Source organism: Pteronotus mesoamericanus, unplaced genomic scaffold, assembly GCF_021234165.1.
Source record: "Pteronotus mesoamericanus isolate MK-2021 breed Mesoamerican mustached bat unplaced genomic scaffold, CSHL_Meso_final contig_69, whole genome shotgun sequence".
NCBI classification, from domain to species: Eukaryota; Metazoa; Chordata; class Mammalia; order Chiroptera; family Mormoopidae; genus Pteronotus; species Pteronotus mesoamericanus.
The window spans coordinates 748545-769264 of NW_026555237.1; the positions used below are offsets into that span (position 1 = coordinate 748545).

Sequence of the window (20720 nt, forward strand, 5' to 3'; positions counted from 1 at the left end):
AAATACAAAAATCACATGATCATATCAATATATGTAGTAAAAGCATCTGAAAAGGTATAGCATCCATTTGGGATAAAAACACTCAGCAAAGTGGGAATAAAGGGGATATACCTCACATAATAAAGGCCATATGTGAAAAACCTACAGCCAACCTGATATTCAATGGGCAAAAACTAAAATCTTTCCCACTAAGATCAGTAACAAGACAAGGCTGTCTGCTTTCACTACTTCTACTCAACATAGGATTGGAAGTCCTTCCCACAACAGTGAGACAAAGAAAAAAAAAATAAGTAAAGGGCATCTAAATTTGAAATGAGGAAGTAAAGCTGTCATTGTTTGAAGATGTCATGATAGTGTTCATAGAAAACCCCATAGACTCCTCCAAAAAACTACTCCACCTAATAAGTGAATTTTGCAAAATAGCAGGATACAAAGTAAATATTCAGAAATTGAAGGTGTTTTTGTACTCAGAAAATGAAATATCAGAATCAGAAATCAGGAAAAATTCCCCTTTGCTATAGCAACAAGAAAAGTAAAGTACCTAGGAATAAACTTAACCAAGGAGGTAAAAGACCTGTCCTCAGAAAACTACACAACACTGAAGAAACTAATGAAGACACAAATAAATGGAAGCATATACCATGTTCATGGATTGGAAGAATTAACATCATCAAAGTGTCTACAATCCAAAGAAATTTATAGAGTCAGCATGACCCCTATTAAATTACAACATATTTCACAAATATAGGACCAACATTTCAAAAATTTATATGGAACCATAAATGACCCCGATTAGCTGCAACAATTTTTTGAAAGAAGGACAAAGTGGGAAGGATCACAATACCTGACATTGAACTCTAGTACAAGGCCACTGTAATCAAAACAGTCTCTTACGGGCATAAGAACAGACACATAGATCAATGGAACAGAATAGAGAGCCCAGAAATAAACCCATGTTCTATGGTCAGTTAATGTTTGACAAAGGGGGCAGAAGTATGAAATGGGGTAAGAATAGCCTCTTCAACAAATAGTATTGAGAGATCTGGACAGGTACATGCAAAAAAAAGAAACTCAACCACCAACATACACCATACACAAAAATAAACTCATGATGGATAAAGGACAAATATAAGTTGTGACACCATAAAAGTCCTAGAGGAAAACAGGAAAATTTCAGATAGCCCATGCAACAGTATTTTCACTGACATGTCCCCTAGAGCAAGAGATATAAAAGTAAGCATAAACAAATGGGGCTTCATCAAAACAAGAAACTTCTGCCCAGCTAAAGAAAACATCAGGAAAATGAAAAGGGAACCAACTGTATGGGAAAATATATTTTCCAATGATACCTTGGATAAGGGTTTGATCTTCAAAACATATAAAGAACTTACATGACTCCACTCTAGGGAGTCAAACAATCCAATTAAAAAATGGGCAAAGCACCTGAACAGACACTTCTCCAAGTAGGACATACACAGAACCCAGATACATATGAAAGGATGCTCAGCATCACTAGCCATCAGAGAGATGCAAATTAAAACCACAATGAGATACCACTTCACACTGGTCAGAATGGCCATCATAAACAAATCAGCAAACATCAAGTGCTAGCAAGGTTTCAGAGAAAAGGGAACCCTAGTACATTGTTAGTGGGGATGCAGACTGGAGTAGCCACTGTGGAAAACAGTTTGGAATTTCCTCAAAAAACTAAAACTGGAACTGCATTATACCCTAAGAATCCCGAAACATCAATTCAAAAAAACCTATTCACCCCAATGTTCATAGCAGTACAATTTACAATAGCCAAGTATTCGAAACAACCTAAGTGTCCAAGAATAAATGAGTGGATCAAAAAACTGGTACATTTACACAATGGAATACTATGCAGCAGAAAGAAAGAGATAGGTATTACCCTTTGCAACAGCAAGAATGGAACTGGAGAGCATTATGCTAAGCAACATAAGCCAGAGAGTGAAAGACAAATACTATATTATCTCAGCTATAAGTAGAAGCTAATCAACGAAACAAACAATCAAGAAAAATATGACCGGCAACATTGAAATAAGAAACAAACTACAGTGAGTAGAAGGGTGGCTGGATAGGAGTAACAGGGAAAAAGAAGGGGATGGGTCAAATAAAAGAACATATATAAAGGACCCATGGACAAAGCCAAAGTGGGGAAGGATTTGGGGAGAGGTGGAGGTGGATGAGGCAGGGGAAAATTGTGGTGGGGAAACAGTGACAACTGTACTTGAACAACAATAAAAAAATAAATTAAAAAAAAGGAACACATGTACAAAGCCAAAGGGGGAAGTATCAAGGGTGGACGGTGGGGCCGGGTGGGGTCGGGTGGGGCCCGTGGGGTACGGTGGGAGTAAAATGGAGACAAGTGTACAACAATAAAAAAAGCCATACAGTGCCTGAATGGGTAACAAACTGCTAGAAACAATAAACAAATTCAGTAAAATAGCAGGATGCAAAAATAAATATTCAGATATTGGTTGTATATTTTTTGTTGTTTTCTTTTTCCTTTTTTTAAAAATTTACTTATTTTTTCAAATAATGAACTATCAGAAAGGGAAGCTAAAACAACCCCATTCACAGTTGCTTCAGAAAGAATAAAATTCTTAAGAATAAGGACAAAAATATTTATAATCAGAAAATTATGACACTGAAGAAAGAAATTGAAGAAGATACAAATGAGTAGAGGCATATACTACTATGTTCAAGGGTAGGAAGATTTACCATATTTTTCCATGTATAATGTACACTTTTTTTGTCCAAGAGTTTTAGGGAAAAATAAGGATGTGCATTATATGTGGGTAGTACTAATTCTGTATCTATATACTGTAAAATGAAAGACTTTTTCCTGAAAGTTTTGGCCAAAAACATGGGTGCAATAGCAAATATGGTAACATTATTAAAATGTTCATACTACCCAAAGAAATCTATAGATTCAGTGCAATTCCTATCAAGATACTAATAACATAGAAGAACAAATATCCCAGAAATTTCTATGGAATCACAAAAGACCACAAACAGCAAAATATATCTTGAGAAATAACAAAGTTTTGGAGGAATCATACTACCAGATACCAAAGTATACGGTTAGTCCCTAGTATTCAAAACAACATGGTAGTGATGTAAAGAGAGACATATAGATCAATGGAACAGAATAAAAAGCCTAAAAATAAACCCAAACCTTTATAATCAATTAATATTTGACAAAGGAAGCAAAAACATACAATGAGGTAAAGATAGTCTATTTAATAATTGGTGACGGAATGTTGGACAGATATGTGCAAAACAATGAAACTAGATCACCTTCTTACACCATATACAAGAATACACTTAAAATGGATTAAAGACTTAAATATTAGACTCAAAACTATAAATATCCTACAAGAAAACATTAGCAATAAAATCTTGAATATTTCTTGTAGCAGTATTTTTTACATGCTCAGGAAAAAAATAAAAAATGGGACTTTTTGACTCTGAAAAGTTTCTGTACAGCAAAGGAAACCATTAACAAAATGAAAAGGGGACCAAATGAATGAGAAAATATATTAGCTGTTACATGTGATAAGTGTTTAATATTCAAAATTGATAAAGAAATTAAAAACTTAACTAAAGAAAAACAAACAGTCCTATTAAAGAATGGGCAAATGTCCTAGACATTTTTCCACAGAGGAAGGACTGAGGGCCAGGAGGTATAAGAAAAATTCTTTTTTTTTTTTTTACATATTGTTACCCACTTATTATTATATGCAAACAATAATTTCTTATCTTTGTGAATATTATTTAAACTAGTTTCTTTTGTTCTAAATAAAATTCTATTTTCCCTGTGTAATTGCCTAGAATATTTTTAATTATTTGATATTAAACTTTAGCTTTCTATAGTCTGATACATTTGTTGATGTTTTCTCTAATGTATTTTTTTCATTTAATTTATTTTCTTTATTTTTTCAGATACATTTGTCTCTGGCTTACCCTCACCACAATCCCCTGCCCCCTCCCCCACTACCTCCCTCAATTCTTCCCCTTTGGTTTTCGCTATGACAATGCCTCACGTTACCTGACGCTCCCATTCCCTTCCCCGCCCCCGCCCTGTACCCCCTTTCCTCTATCCCTCTTGTCTCTGTTCATTTCTTTTCCATTCAGTGTTGCTGGCCTTATTTTCCTTGCATCTTTGTATTGTTGGTTAGGTTCCCCATATAGGTGAGATCATATGGTATTTGTCTTTCACCCCCTGGCTTATTTTGCTTAGTATAATGCTCTCTAGTTCTATCCATGCTGTCGCGAAGTTTAGTAGTTCTATTTTTTCCTTTCTGCTGTGTAGTATTCCATTGTGTATATGTACCATAATTTTTGGATCCAATCATCTACTGATGGACACTTAGGTTGCTTCCAACACTTGGCTATTGTCAATTGTGCTGCTATGAACATTGCAGTGCATAGGTTCTTTTGAATCAGTTTCTGGAATTCTTAGGGTGTAATCCAGCAGCGGGATCACTGGATCAAAAGGCAGTTCCATTTTCAGCTTTATGAGGAAATTCCACACTGCTTTCCATAATGGATGCACCAGTCTGCATTCCCACCAACAGTGTACTATTGTTCCCTTTTCTCCACAGCCTCATCAGAACCTGTTGTTTGTCGATCTGTTTATGATGGCCATTCTGACCGGTGTGAGGTGGTACCTCATGGTGGTTTTGATCTGCATTTCTCTGATGGCTAGTGTTGCCGAGCATCCTTTCAAATGTCTCTAGGCCCTCTCTATCTCTGACTTGGAAAAGCATCTGCCCAGGTCCTTTGCCCATTTTTTGATTGGATCATTTGTCTTCTTGGAGTGGAGTCGTGTGAGTTCTTTATATATCTTGGATTTCAAACCTCTATCTGATGTATCATTAGCGAATATATTTTCCCATACCATTGACTCCCTTTTCATTTTGCTAGTATTTTCTTTAGCTGTGCAGAAGCTTCTTATTTTGATGAGGCCCCACTTGCTTATACTTTCCTTTATGTCCCTTGCTTTAGGAGACATATTGGTGAAAAAATTGCTGCTTGGGATATCTGAGAGTTTCCTGCCAATGTTCTCCTCTAGGACTTTGATGGTGTTGCGACTTATATTTAAGTCTTTTATCCATCTTGAGTTTATTTTTGTGTATGGTGTCAGCTGATGATCCAATTTCAATTTTTTGCATGTAGCTGTCCAGCTCTCCCAACACCATTTGTTGAAGGGGATATTATTGCTCAATTTTGGGCTCCTGCCTGCTTTGTCACATGTAAGTTGCCCATACAGCCCTGGGCTTATTTCTGGGCTTTCTATTCTGTTCCATTGGTCTATGGGTCTGCTCTTGTGCCAGTACCAGATTGTTTTGAGTATAGTGGCTTTGTAGTAGAGTTTGATGTCTGGTATTGTGATCCCTCCTACTTTGTTTTTCTTTCTCAAAATTGCTGTGGCTATTCGGGGTCATTAATGGTTCCATATAAATTTTTGAAATGTCTGTTCTATTTCTGTGAAATACATCATTGGTATCTTAATAGGGATTGTGTTGAATCTATAAATTGCTTTGGGTAGTATGGACATTTTGATGATATCATGGATTCCAATCCATGAGCATGGTATATGCTTCCATTTATTTGTGTCTTTCTTAATTTCTTTCTTCAATGTTGTATAGTTTTCTGCATACAGGTCTTTTACCTGTTTTGTTAAATTTATTCCTAGGTACTTTATTTTTCTTCTTGCTATATCAAATGGTATTTTTTTCTCTGATTTCTTCTTCTTCTATTGCATTGCTGGTGTACAAAAATGCCTTGGATTTCTGAATGTTGACTTTGTATCCCACTGCTTTGCCAAATTCACTTATTAGGTTGAGGAGTTTTTTGGTGGAGTCTACAGGGTTCTCTATGTACACTATCATGTCATCTGCAAACAATGATAGTTTTACTTCCTCCTTTCCTATTTGGATGCCTTTTATCTATTTTTCTTGTCTGACCGCTGTGGCTAGGACTTCCAATACGATGTTGAAAAGAAGCAGTGAGAGCGGACATCCTTGTCGTGTTCCCGATCTTAGTGGGAAAGCTTTCAGTTTTTCCCCGTTGAGTATGATGTTGGCTGTAGGTTTTTCATATATGGCTGATATTACGTTGAGGAATTCCCCCTTTATTCCCATTTTGATGAGTGTTTTGATCATTAATGGGTGCTGTACCTTATAGAATGCTTTTTCTGCGTCGATCAAGATGATCATGTGGTTTTTGTCTTTTCTTTTATTTATGTGATGTATTACATTTATTGACTTGTGTGTATTGAACCATCCCTGCATCCCTGGGATGAATCCCACTTCATCATGGTGGATAATCTTTTTAATGTATTGCTGGATGCAGTTTGCCAATATTTCGTTGAGGTTTTTAGCATCTATGTACATCAGCAAAATTGGCCTGTAGTTTTCTTTCTTGGAAGGGTCTTTATCTGGTTTTGGGATTAGGGTGATGCTGGCCTCATAGAAAGAGTCTGGGAGTCTTCCCTCCTCTTGGATTTTTTGGAATAGTCTGAGAAGGACAGGGGTTAGCTCTCCCTTAAATATTTTGTAAAATTCTCCTGTGAAACCATCCAGCCCTGGGTTTTTGTGTGCCCGGAGTTTCTTGATTACTGCTTCAATTTCCCCATCTGTTATCGGACTGTTCAAGCTTTCTGTTTCTTCCTTCTTCAGTGTTGGAAGATTATACTTTTCTAAAAATTTGTCCATTTCATCAAGGTTTTCAAATTCCTTGGCATATAATTGTTCATAGTAGTTTCTGACAATCCTTTGTATTTCTGTGGTATCAGTTTTTATTTCTCCTCTTTCATTTCTGTTATTATTAATTTGGTTCCTCTCTCTTTTTTTTGATGAGTCTGCTTAAAGGCTTGTCCATTTTATTTATCTTTTGAAAAAACCAGCTTCTGGGTTGGTTGATCCTCTGAATTGTTTTTTTTTTCATCTCTATGTCATTTAGTTCTGCTCTAATCTTGACTGTTTCCTTCTTTCTACTTGCTCTGGGATTTATTTGTTGTTGTTTCTCCAGTTCTTGTAGTTGTAGTGTTAGGTCTTTTATTTGAAATGTTTCTATCTTTTTTAGGTAAGCCTGTATTGCTATGAACTTTCCTCTCAGGACTGCCTTTGTTGTGTTCCATAGGTTTTGGACAGTTGTCTGTTCATTTTCATTTGTTTTCAGAAATGTTTTGATTTCTTATCTCATTATTGCGCCATTCATTGTTCAATTGTCTACTGTTCAGTCCCCATGAGTTTGCAAGTTTCTGAAGCTTGTCTTTGAAGTTGATTTCCAGTTTCAAGCCCTTGTGGTCCGAGAAAAAGTTTGGTATTTCAATTTTCCTGAATTTGCAGAGGTTTGCTTTGTGTACTATCATATGGTCTATCTTTGAAAAACAGCCATGAGCATTTGAAAAGAATTTGTATTTTTCTTCTTTGGGATGTATAGTTCTATATATCTCAGTTAAGTCTATTTGATTCAGTGTGTCATTCAGCTCCACAATATCCTTATTGATGTTTTGTTTGGAAGATGTGTCCATTTTTGACAGTGGAGTGTTGAAATCCCCTACTATCAGTGTGTTGCTGTCTATATCTTTTTTGAAGTCGTCCAAGATTTTCCTTATAAACTTGGGAGCCCCTGTGTTGGATGCATATAAATTTATTATATTTATGTCTTCTTGATAGATTCTTCCTTTAAGTATTATAAAACACCCCTCTGGGTCTCTTTTTATGGCATTTGTTTTGAAATCTAGTTTGTCTGATATAAGTACTGCTACTCCTGCTTTCTTCTCTTGCCCATTTGCTTGGAATATTATATTTTTCATTTCCTTCTGGCTCTTACTGATAGTTTCTGTGTCCTTTTTCATGCAGATGCAGTTTGCAGTAAGTTACTAGTAGCTTCCCTGTAGTTTTTCGTAGTTCTCAGTGATCTTGAGTGTCCTTATAATCATTATTTTGACTTTAATGTCTGACAGTTTACTTGCCTCTATTTCATTTGGCAGTCTTTCTGGGGATTTCTCCATTCCTTTCAACGGAGGGTTGCTTTTTTTTTTTGTCTCCCCATTTTAGGTACCCTTCTTGTTTGTTTTAGGTTTTTAGATTGATCTGCTCTGACTCCCTGTCTTAGTGGTATGAACTTCTATGGCAGAAGACCTTTGGGATTCAGTGATGCATTCTACTCCTGAACTTGATGCTCCTGGGATGCCCTTTCTGCCATTTATGTTCTGTAGTTGTAATTGGGTTTTGGTTGTTTTGGGGTCATTCTTTGGTGGGCCCTTCCCTCCTTCTGGCTGACTGAGAGTCACTCTGCCCTCCATGTCTTGTATGCTGTTGTGCAAGTGCTATCACAACAAAACTACACAGCCCAGGAAACAAACCCACACCTGCACAAATTACCCCCATACACAATCACACTCTCAACAGCAAATAAGCCAGTATTAATAAGGGCCTAAAGAAATTAAGATTATTATAAGAAAGGAGAAGTGAATATGAGATAACTAACTGAAAGAAAAATGATTTTGAGAGCATAGAGGGAGGAGGAATTAAGGCAAGGTGAAGAGAGAAAGTAAAATTTATATCACAAATAAAAAATGGAAAGAAGGTGGAATGGAGCAAGAGAAGAGAAGCATATAGTATTATGTTTGAACAGAAATTTAAAAAATATATACTGAGAGAGAGAGAGATTAAAAAAAGGAAAAAAAATAAGGAAAAGGAAGGGAAGGGGAAAGTCAAGGAACATATAGCAAGGACTCATGGACAAAACCAAAGGGGAAGAGCTGAGGGAGGGAAGGAGGGAGGGGGCAAGGCAAAGTGGTGGGGGGTAGGCAGAGACAAATGTATTTGAAAAAATAAATTAAAATAATTTAAAAAAAAAGTCTGATTAACAATTACCAACATGTGGCCAATCTTATTTTATCTAAACTCTACTTCCTGGTCTCACCGGATTGTAGTGAAGCCATTCCTATACTATCATGTCATTTTATTCATAAGTTATTAAATATGTATCTCTAAAATATAAACACTTCTAATGGAAGTAAAATATCAGCATCAAATTTAGAAAATTAGTAACTCCTACTTCTCAGTAAATATCCAGTGTTTACTATTTTTAATTAAAATGTATTGCATTTATTTAAAAAAAAATACTGTGTATAGGCAGGAGCTCAATTGGCCTTTTTTAAGGCTCTTGCTGAGCTGAGTAGATTCTTCTCTATCTATATGTGTTTTAGAGATCAGTGGAAGATTTGGGATGAGATTATGTAGTTTGTGGCTCCCCGGTCTCTGGTTCTCTACTTTGTCTGATTTTCCCCTGCATTTCCAGTGGCTATTATTGTCCTGAACTCTGTTACCTGGTTTGTAAGGTCTAAAAACTCAGGCTTTATATCAGTTATCAGGTTCCTTGCCTGGCTCAGTTGGGGCTTGCCCTCAGACTAGGAGCCAAAAACCAAAAATCTTACTACTCTTGGTCACTTTCTTTCAAGAATCTAACTACTCTTGGTTGCTTTGAAATATTGTTATTTGTAGTTTGTTCATAGTTTATGGTGTTTATGTGTGTCTGGGTTTGTCCAGTAGGAATTTTCTATGCTATACCAAAGCAAAAATGGGGACTTTAGGGATGTTTCCTCAAACTCTCTTTCATCTGGTGAAGAATTCTTGAGCTCTTTCATGTGTATTAGAATCTACACCTACTTACAAAATCTGAACTATGCTTATTTTGTGTTAAGAAAAATGTTGCTTCTTTTCATAAAATTTTAAATGTTCATTTTTTAACTAGAAATAAATTGTTTAATTTACTGTAGTTACAACTTGCCAGATTCAAAGTCAGTTTGCATATGAAAAATCAATAGGAAAGTCTGGCTACAGAAATTGTCCATCATTATGCCTGAGAAGTGTGCAGTAAATATTTATGTTTAAATCATCATCTTGGCTCCATATATGGATTTTAGAAAGGTAATAAGTGTAACAAAAATTAATAAAAACAAAAATATCAAAATGAATACTCCTCTACCCCTTCTTGTGTTTCATCCTAGAAAATAGCTTGTGCTCTGGAAACTGAGAACAAAGCCATTCAGGAACAACTGAAACAAGCTTTACAGGTAAAGGATATCATGTTCTTTTCAATTTGTTAACACGTGAAAGAAATATCAATAAAGAGCTTTTAAAATGAATAATTTTGACACTGTTTTAAAAAGTATATACTATACTGCCAGGCTTAAAGTATATTCATTTTATACACTAGGAATATATTAATAAAATTTAACATTTTTTTAAACACCTAGAGTTTTACTTTATATTTAAATTAAATTTATTCAGGTGACATTGGTTAATAATATTACATAGGTTTGAAGTGTACATTTGTATGGTACATGATCTGTATACCGCATTGTGTGCCCACCACTTAAAATCATCTTCTGTCACCATATATTTGACCCACTTTATCATTTTCTACCCTCTACACCCTTTCCTCTGGTAACCACCATATTGTTGTCTGTTTAAAAGTTTTTGTATCTTTTTCTTGTTTGTTAATTTGTTGCATTCAGTTTTACATTTCACATATAAGTGAAATCATATGGCAGTAATCTAGAAAGAAAAATAAACATCCTTAATCAAACCAAATAAATTTTTTTTCAAACTGATACAATATTATAAATAAAAGTACAATACTTCAAGCATTCAAATTAAATTCAGTTAAACTGGGACAAAGAAAGAAATTGAAGGAGAGAAGATGGTGGAGGAGTGAATGGGAGTCACGCTGACCTCCTCCCAAAACCAAACTGGAACTGCAACTAAATAAGGGAGTAATCACCTGGAAAGCAGTGGAGTGATAGTGGGAGAGGAACCTTGGTGCCACGGACAGTGGATTCTACTCTCACACTTCCCAACGGGTGAGAAGTGCGCTCGAGGCTCGAGAGGGTGGGCTGTGTGCCCATGGGTACTGGCACCAGAGGGACATTGAAACAGCCAGTTAGCTTCCCCCCGAGAAGAACAGGGTCTGAATCATAAACAGGAACTTCTAAAGTACAGCAGCTAAAGCCAAGAAAATACAGACAAAATGCAACCCCGAAAAGCTTAGAGGCGCTCTCTGCCAGAGACAGGTGGCTGGGGATGCAAAGAGACACTTAAAGGGCAAACGGAAGTAGCGGTGGCAGCCACCCTCCTTGATCTCTGGGTAGAGGCGGCAACAGGGTGGCCTGGTGCCTGTGAAAAGACTGGTGAGGAAAACTTTGTGAAGAGAACTGACACAGCGGTCGGTGGAGCCCTGGTGATGGCACGCCTCCCACTCTGCAGCTCCCATCTCGCTCAGGCATAAGGGAATCAATTAACCTGCCTTTTGTGCACTCTGCACACAGCTTGTACGCCTGTGAGCTACGGGGCTGAGTGCAGACTGGCTGGGAAAGCCTTGAGGAGAGACTGGAGATGGAGGGGTTGGGGAAAGAATGGGAGGAGGAACCGGGAGTCTCGATTACCTCCCCGTCCTGTAGTCTCCAGTGTGGGCTGGAAAGGCCGGAACCCAAAGAGGCAGAAGTGGGGCGCGCATGAACCAGACTGCTTGCGATTGAAACGCAGTTTGCACAGGGGGTGGATCTTTGGCTGAAGGAGTCAGGGAACTGCCTAGAGGCCCCTGAAGAGAGTCTGGAAACAGAGGCATTGGGGAAAGAACGGGAGGAGGAACCGGGGAGTCCCGACTCCTTCTTCTTGCCCTAGTCTCCATTGCACAGGAAGAGGCCACACCCCCAAAGAGCCAAAAGCCAAAAAGCACACATAGACACCCCCAAAACACCCAGTGCAGGCGCGCACACTTGCGCTGAGTGACCAGCGAGGGTTGGCGAGCGTGTGTGTAACCCGCGCGGGCTGGCGATTGCTTGCACTGGCCGGCAAGGCCTCCCACAGAGTGGCACCCATATGGCCTACAAGAGACTGCACAGAGCGGCAAGGGCAGGCGTAAATTGACTGCCGTCTGCGATTGCAGAGCGGCCCACAAAATTAGCAGAGCTGCCCAGAGTCCCTGGAGGAGAGACCAGAGACAGGATTAACCAGAGTCCTGGAGCTGACTTCCTCCCATTTCCGTAGTCCCCATTTGGTGAGGGCAAGCAACGCACCCAAAGAGCCAAAAGCGGGGAAAATACACAATAGAAGACCCTAAACAGACCAGTGCCACAGAGCTTGCCGGCCAGGGGGCCAGGTGAGTAAGCGAGGTCGCGAAAAAGCCCCCTTGTCTGGGGCAAGGACAAGCGAGCCCAGGCAGGTAGGGGATCCTGCCACGCTGAGAGCGCGCTCAAGAAGCCTGCAAGACAGCGCAGAGAGATCCCAAAAAATAGCCTAGCCCTGACCAAAGGGGTCACAGAGCTGCTCCAAGCAGGAGTCAGACACAGGCATTAGACTCCTGGAAGGCTCAAACAAACAACCCAAGGCCCTATAGACTGAACAACTGACATCATTAGAGGCAAGCCCAGAAAGAAAAGTACAGGACAAAAATACTTAACAGACTCTCACAAAAATGGGAAGAAAAAGAAGTTCCCCTCAAATGAGTGGAAAAGAGGACTCCCCACAGAGAGAGCTCAATGAAATAGAGGCAAGGGAACTATCAGATATAGAATTCAAAACAATGGTTCTAAGGAAGCTCAATGAGCTCAGACAGCTCAAAGATAACTATGAGAAACTGCAGAGAAACTATCAGGATCTTACAGCAAACTATATCAGCCTGGAAAAGGACATAGAAACTATCAAGAAGACACAAGAGGATATGAAGAATACCATTTCTGAATTGAAGAGCACAGTAGAAGGAATCCAAAGCAGGCTGGATGAAGCCGAGGATCGAATCAGTGACATGGAGGATAAGGTAGAAAGAAGCTCCCAGAAAGAACAAGAAATGGAAAAATGGCTCAAAAGGATTAAAGAGGCATTAAGGGAAATACAGGACAACCTGAAATGCAATAATATCCATATAATAGGGATACAAGAAGGAGAAGAGGAGGAACAAGAGATAGAGAACCTCATCGAAAAAATAATGATGGAAAATTAACCTAATTTGAGGAGAGAAAGGCTCTCATGGATCCAGGAGGCACAGAGGACCCCACTCAAGAGGAAATCAAGGAGGTCCACTCCAAGACACATCATCATTAAAATGGCAAATGTCAAAGACAAAGAGAGAATTCTCAAGGCAGCAAGAGAGAAGGAGAAGGTAACATACAAGGAGGCCCCGATACGCCTAGGAGCTGACTTCTCAACAGAAACGCTACAAGCCAGAAGTGAATGGCAACAAATATTCCAAGCCATGAAAAGCAAAGACCTACAGCCAAGGCTGCTCTACCCAGCTAGGCTCTCCATTAAAATAGAAGGGGAAATACGGAGTTTCCCAGACAAGAGAAGGCTAAAAGAATACATCTCTGCCAAACCAGCACTCCAAGATATGCTAAGGGGACAGGTTTAGGCAGATGAAGGAAAAGAATGAGACAGAGAGGAACACAAGTACGAAGAGAAAAGATGAGTAAGTTCTATCAGTAATATCTCTCATTGTGAATGGACTAAATGCCCCAATCAGAAGACACAGTGTAGCTGAATGGATAAGAACACATGACCCACACATATGCTGCCTACAAGAGACCCACCTCAGAGCAAAAGACCTACACAGATTGAAAGTAAAGGGATGGAAAAAAATATTCGAAGCATATGGGCAAGAGAAAAAGGCTGGCATTGCCATACTTGTATCAGACAAAGTAGATTTCAAAACAAAGGCCATAAAGAAAAATCCAGAGGGACACTTTATAATACTTAAAGGAAGAATCTATCAAGAAGACATCAACATTGTAAAATTATATGCTCCCAATATAGGAGTCCCCATATTTATAAGGAAATTGTTGGATGACTTCAAAAAAGATATAGACAGCAACACACTGATAGTAGGGGATTTCAACACCCCACTGTCCAAAATGGATGGATCTTCTAAACAAAACATTTATAAACATATTGTAGCACTGAATGACACACTGAATCAAAGAGACTTAACTGACCTATATAGAACCTTACATCCGAAAGAAGAAAAATACACATTCTTTCAAATGCTCATGGCACTTTTTCAAAGATAGACCACATGATAGGACACAAAGCAAGCCTCAGCAAATTCAGGAAAGTTGAAATAATACCAAACTTTTTCTTGGACCACAAGACCTTGAAACGGGAAATCAACCTCAAAGAGAAACTTCAAAAACGTTCAAACTCATGGAGACTGAACAGTAGACTATTAAACAATGAATGGCTCAATAATGAGATAAGAAATCAAAACATTTCTGAAAACAAATGAAAATGAACAGACAACTGTCCAAAGCCTATGGAACACAGCAAAGGCAGTCCTGAGAGGAAAGTTCATAGCAATACAGGCTTACCTAAAAAAGATAGAAACATTTCACATAAAAGACCTAACACTACAACTTCAAACTGGAGAAACAACAACAAATAAATGCCAGAGCAAGTAGAAGGAAGGAAATAGTCAAGATTAGAGCAGAACTGAATGACATAGAGAGAAAAAGAACAATTCAGAGGATCAACCAATCCAGAAGCTGGTTCTCTGTAAAGATAAATAAAATTAACAAGCCTTTAAGCAGACTCATCAAGAAAAAAAGGGAGAGGACCCTAATGAATAATATCAGAAATGAAAGAAAAGAAATAACAACTGATACCACAGAAATACAAATGATCATCAGAAACTATTATGAACAACTATATGCCAAGAAATTTGAAAATCTTGATGAAATGGACAAATTTTTAGAAAAGTATAATCTTCCAACACTGAAGGAGGAAGAAACAGAAAGCTTGAACAGACCGAAAACAGCTGGGGAAATTGAAGCAGTAATCAAGAAACTCCCAGCACACAAAAGCCCAGGGCTGGATGGTTTCACAGGAGAATTTTACAAAATATTTAAGGGAGAGCTAACCCCTGTCCTTCTCAGACTATTCCAAAAAATCCAAGAGGAGGGAAGACTCCCAGACTCTTTCTATGAGGCCAGCATCACCCTAATCCCAAAACCAGATAAAGACCCTTCCAAGAAAGAAAACTACAGGCCAATTTTGCTGATGTACATAGATGCTAAAAACCTCAACGAAATATTGGCAAACTGCATCCAGCAATACATTAAAAAGATTATCCACCATGATGAAGTGGGATTCATCCCAGGGACGCAGGGATGGTTCAATACACACAAGTCAATAAATGTAATACATCACATAAATAAAAGAAAAGACAAAAACCACATGATCATCTTGATCGACGCAGAAAAAGCATTCTATAAGGTACAGCACCCATTAATGATCAAAACACTCATCAAAATGGGAATAAAGGGGGAATTCCTCAACGTAATATCAGCCATATATGAAAAACCTACAGCCAACATCATACTCAACGGGGAAAAACTGAAAGCTTTCCCACTAAGATCGGGAACACGACAAGGATGTCCGCTCTCACTGCTTCTTTTCAACATCGTATTGGAAGTCCTAGCCACAGCGGTCAGACAAGAAAAATAGATAAAAGGCATCCAAATAGGAAAGGAGGAAGTAAAACTATCATTGTTTGCAGATGACATGATAGTGTACATAGAGAACCCTGTAGACTCCACCAAAAAACTCCTCAACCTAATAAGTGAATTTGGCAAAGCAGTGGGATACAAAGTCAACATTCAGAAATCCAAGGCATTTTTGTACACCAGCAATGCAATAGAAGAAGAAGAAATCAGAGAAAAAATACCATTTGATATAGCAAGAAGAAAAATAAAGTACCTAGGAATAAATTTATCGAAAGACATAGAAGACTGGTACGCAGATAACTATACAACATTGAAAAAAGAAATTAAGGAAGAAACAAATAAATGGAAGCACATACCGTGCTCATCGATTGAAAGAATTAATATCATCAAAATGTCCATACTACGCAAAGCAATTTATAGATTCAATGCAATCCATATTAAGATACCAATGACGTATTTCACAGAAATAGAACAGACATTTCAAAAATTTATATGGAACCATAAACGACGCCGAATAGCCGCAGGAATTTTGAGAAAGAAACACAAAGTAGAAGGGATCACAATACCGGACATCAAACTCTACTACAAAGCCACTATAATCAAAACAATCTGGTACTGGCACAAGGACAGACCCATAGAGCAGTGGAACAGAAAAGAAAGCCCAGAAATAAGCCTAGGTCTCTATGGGCATCTAATATTTGACAAAGGGGGCAGAAGCATAAAATGGAGCCATAATAGCCTCTTCAACAAATGGTGTTGGGAGAGCTGGACAGCTACATGCAAAAAATTGAAATTGGATCATTAGCTGACACCATACACAAAAATAAACTCAAGATGGATAAAAGACTTAAGTAGAAGTCGCAACACCATCAAAGTCCTAGAGGAGAACATTGGCAGGAAACTCTCAGATATCCCAAGCAGCAATTTTTTCACTGATATGTCTCCTAAAGCAAGAGACATAAAGGAAAGAATAAGCAAGTGGGACCTCATCAAAATAAGAAGCTTCTGCACGGCTAAAGAAAATACTAGCAAAATGAAAAGGGAGTCAATGGTATGGGAAAATATATTCGCTAATGATACATCAGATAGAGGTTTGATCTCCAAGATACATAAATAACTCACTCGACTCCACTTCATGAAGACAAACGATCCAATCAAAAAATGGGCTAAGGACCTGCACAAATGCTTTTCCAATGAGGAGATACAGAGGGCCCATAGGCATTTGAAAGGATGCTCGGCATCACTAGCCATCAGGGAAATGCAGATTAAAACCACCATGAGGTATCACCTCACTCCGTTCAGAATCACCATGATAAACAGATCAACAAACAACAGGTTCTGACGAGGCTGTGGAGAAAAGGGAACAATAGTACACTGTTGGTGGGAATGCAGACTGGTGCAGCCATTATGGAAAGCAGTGGGGAATTTCCTCATAAAGCTGAAAATGGAACTGCCTTTTGATCCAGTGATTCCCCTGCTGGGACTATACCGTAAGAACACCAAAATGCCAATACAAAAGAACCTATGCACCCCAATGTTCATCGCAGCACAATTGACAATAGCCAAGTGTTTGAAGCAACCTAAGTGTCCATCAGTAGATGATTGGATCAAAAAATAATGGTGCATATACACAATGGAATACTACGCATCAGAAAGGAAAAAAGAACTACTAAACTTCGCGACAGCATGGATGTAACTGGAGAGCATGATGCTAAGCGATATAAGCCAGGGGGTGAAAGATAAATATCATATGATCTCACCTATAAGGGGAACCTAACCAACAATACAAAGATGCAAGGAAAATAAGATCAGCAACACTGAAAGGAAAATAAATCAACAGAGACAAGAGGGAAGGAGGGAGGGGCGGGCAGGGAAATGGAAGAGAAGGGGAAAGTCAAGGAACATATAGCAAGGACGCATGGAGAAAACCAAAGGGGAAGAGCTGAAGGAGGGAAGGAGGGAGGGGGGCAAGGGAAAGTGGTGGGGGGGAGGCAGAGACAAATGTATTTTAAAATAAATAAAGAAAGAAAGTAAAAAATTAAAATAAAAAAGTTCAAAACAAAAAAAATAAAGAAAAAAAATAAAATGAGTTTATTTTACTCAAAACAAAAAAAAAGAAAGAAATTGAAGAAGATACAAATAAATGGAAACATATCCCATGTTCATGGATTGGGAGAATTAACACAATCAAAATGTCCATACTACCCATGCAGTCTATAGATTCAACAGCATTCCTATTAAAATACCCATGACATATTTCACAGATATTGGGCAAAAACTCCAAAATTTATATGGAACCACAAATGACCCTGAATAGCTGCAGCAATTGTGAGAAAGAAGAATAAAGGAGGATGGATCACTATACTGGACATCAAACTACATTACAAGGCCATTGTACTCAAAACAGTCTGGTATTGATATAAGAACAGACACATAGATCAATGGAACCAAATAGAGAGCCTATAAATAAACTCAGGTTTCTGTGGTCAATTAGTATTTGACAAAGAGGGCAGGAGCATAAAATGAGGTAATAATATCCTCTTCAACAAATGGTGTCAGAAGATCTGGACAGTACATGCGAAAAAATGAAACCCAACCAACACCTTACACCATATACAAAAATAAACTCACATGGATAAAAGACTTAAATATAAGTTGTGACACTATAAATGTCCTAAAGGAGAACATAGGCTGGAAACTCTAAGATATTCCATGCAGCAGTATTTTCACCAACATGTCCCCTGAATCAAGGGAGAAAAACAAAAGAATAAACAAATGGGAATTCATCCAGTTAAAAAGCTTCTGACGGCTAAAGAAAACATCAGCAAAATGAAAAGGGAGCCAACCGTTTGGGAAAATATATTTGCCAATGATCCTGGGACAAGGGTTTGATCTCCAAAATATATGAAGACCACACATGACTCCACAAGACAAACAACCTGATAGATCTGAAGAACATTATGCTAAATGAAATAAACCAGGAAGTAGAAGACAAACACAATATGATATCATCTATAAGTAGGACCTAAATATTGTTTTAATTAAATTAATTGAGGTGACATTGGTTAAGAAAATTTTACAGGTTTCAAGTGTACAATTCTATGATACATCATCTGTATATTGCATTATGTGTTTACCACCCAAAGTCAATCTACTTCTGTCTCCATATATTTGACCCCCTTTACTCTTACTACCTTCCCCACACCCTCCTTTCCCTCTGGTAACACCAGTTTAAATTTACTGTTGTATGATTTTATGACTATAAACTCTTAAACTGTACAACGCAAAATGTTAATGTATTTAGGTAACCGTATAAAGCCAAACGTATACAAAATACCACCTTCAATTTTCTGCAATACATTTTCATAACCTTGTACTGCTTCTGGTAGATTTTCACTATTCCTGTTAAAAAGGTCAATAAATAAAACGTACTTATTATCAAAGAATAAGATTCTTAGATAAGAACTAGAATATACGCTCTAGACATATGCAGTATTTTGAAAAAAAATTTAACGTGATCTTTAACCTTTACTCACTGACAATAAATTATCAGTGAGCAAAAAAAGTTTAAAAGGCAAACAATGTAATTCCATGAATTCTATATATCCCATGAATACAATTAGGTATACCAATAATATTAACAACAAAAATAGCAACAGTAAGTAGGGTGGAAGCATGAGATTTTTTTTTACTGATGTGTTATTAATGGTGTATGCATTAAGAGCACAAGTTCTAGAGTCAGAATACTTGGCCCAAAACCTGTTTTACCCACTTACTAATTATGTGACCTTGTTACTTAACCTCTCTGAACTTCACTTTCTTTATCTAGTAAAACTAAGCTATTAGAGTTCTTACAAAGCACTTCTAAGGATCAAAGCGTCCATGAAAAGTCACGAGGGAAATACCTAGCATACATCAGACAATTAAATGTCAGGTGTAATATTAAAATATGACTAGAAACTAACTTCATACCTCCCAACAGATCGCTCTAAGGAACATATCTGAACCCCTGAACCAAGGATCTATTTTGCAACCCTTGTGGGAGCCAACTCATGGACCACTCCCTTCGTCCCTTAAAGCCTAGTCATTGACAAGTGGAGCTATCAATAAAGTACTTGCATAATAAATAGTAGTCCCTCCCAATTATGGGTACTTTCTATTTTAATGCTATACAATTAAGAGGTTTGGTATATATTTAATGCAAAAAAAGGTTGTTTGCAAATGTAAATTTTTACTTTGATAGGTTACTATAACAGATATGTTCAAAGATAACAGAATAATACAGGGCCAAATGAAAAGATAGTCCATATCCATGGAATGAAATAATTAACATTGTTAAAATGTCCATACTACCCCAAGTGATCTACAGATTCAATGCAATCCCTATCAAAACTTCAACGACACTTTTCACAGAAACAGAAAAACAATACTAAAATTCACATGGGATCAGATAAAAGCCTGAATAGCCAATCAAATCTTCAGTAAGAACAAAGCTGGAGAAATCATACTTCCTGATTTCAAACTATATGAATCAGTACATTGTGGTGCTGGCATAAGAATAAGCACATAGACCAAGAGAACAGAAGAGAGAGCCCTCATGCATGTGATCAATTCATCTTTGACAAGGATGCCAAGAACACATAAGAAAGGAAGGGCTGTCTCTTCAATAAATGGTGCCAGAAAAAAAAATAGGATATCTATGTGTAAAAGAACAAAATTAGATCATCGTTTTATTCCATACCAAAGAAAATGAACTCTAAATAAAGACTTAGGTGTGAGACTTGAACACATAAATATACACCTAGAAAAAAACTAGGGAAAAAACTCCTTGAAATTGGTATTGGCACTGATATTTTAGATGCTACACAAAAATTACAATCAACAAAAGCAAAGGTAAACAAATGAAATTACATCAAATATACAAGATTCTGTACAATGAAGGAAATATCAACAAAATGATAAAACAGCTTATAGAATGGGAGAAAATATCTGCAAACCATGTACCTGATAAGGGATTTATATCTAAAACATATAAGCAACTCATACAAATCACAAGCAAAAGATAAATAACCCAGTTTTTAAAATGGGCAAAGAAATGGATCAATGAATAGACATTTTCCACAGAAGACACACCAATGGCCAACAGGTACATAAAAAGGTGCTCAACGTCACTAATCAT

The 20720-nt window shown here is 37.6% G+C and overlaps 1 protein-coding gene across 1 annotated transcript in view; it reads left to right on the forward strand.

Annotated features, from left to right (window-relative positions):
• The window catches only part of CCDC7 (coiled-coil domain containing 7), a 184040-nt gene that overhangs the window by 152166 nt on the left and 11154 nt on the right, over window positions 1-20720 (forward strand). The window contains exons 13-14 of the mRNA XM_054582286.1: window positions 8704-8779; window positions 10053-10120. Coding sequence (XP_054438261.1) covers window positions 8704-8779; window positions 10053-10120 — 144 coding nt within the window. The remainder of the gene's footprint in view (window positions 1-8703; window positions 8780-10052; window positions 10121-20720) is intronic.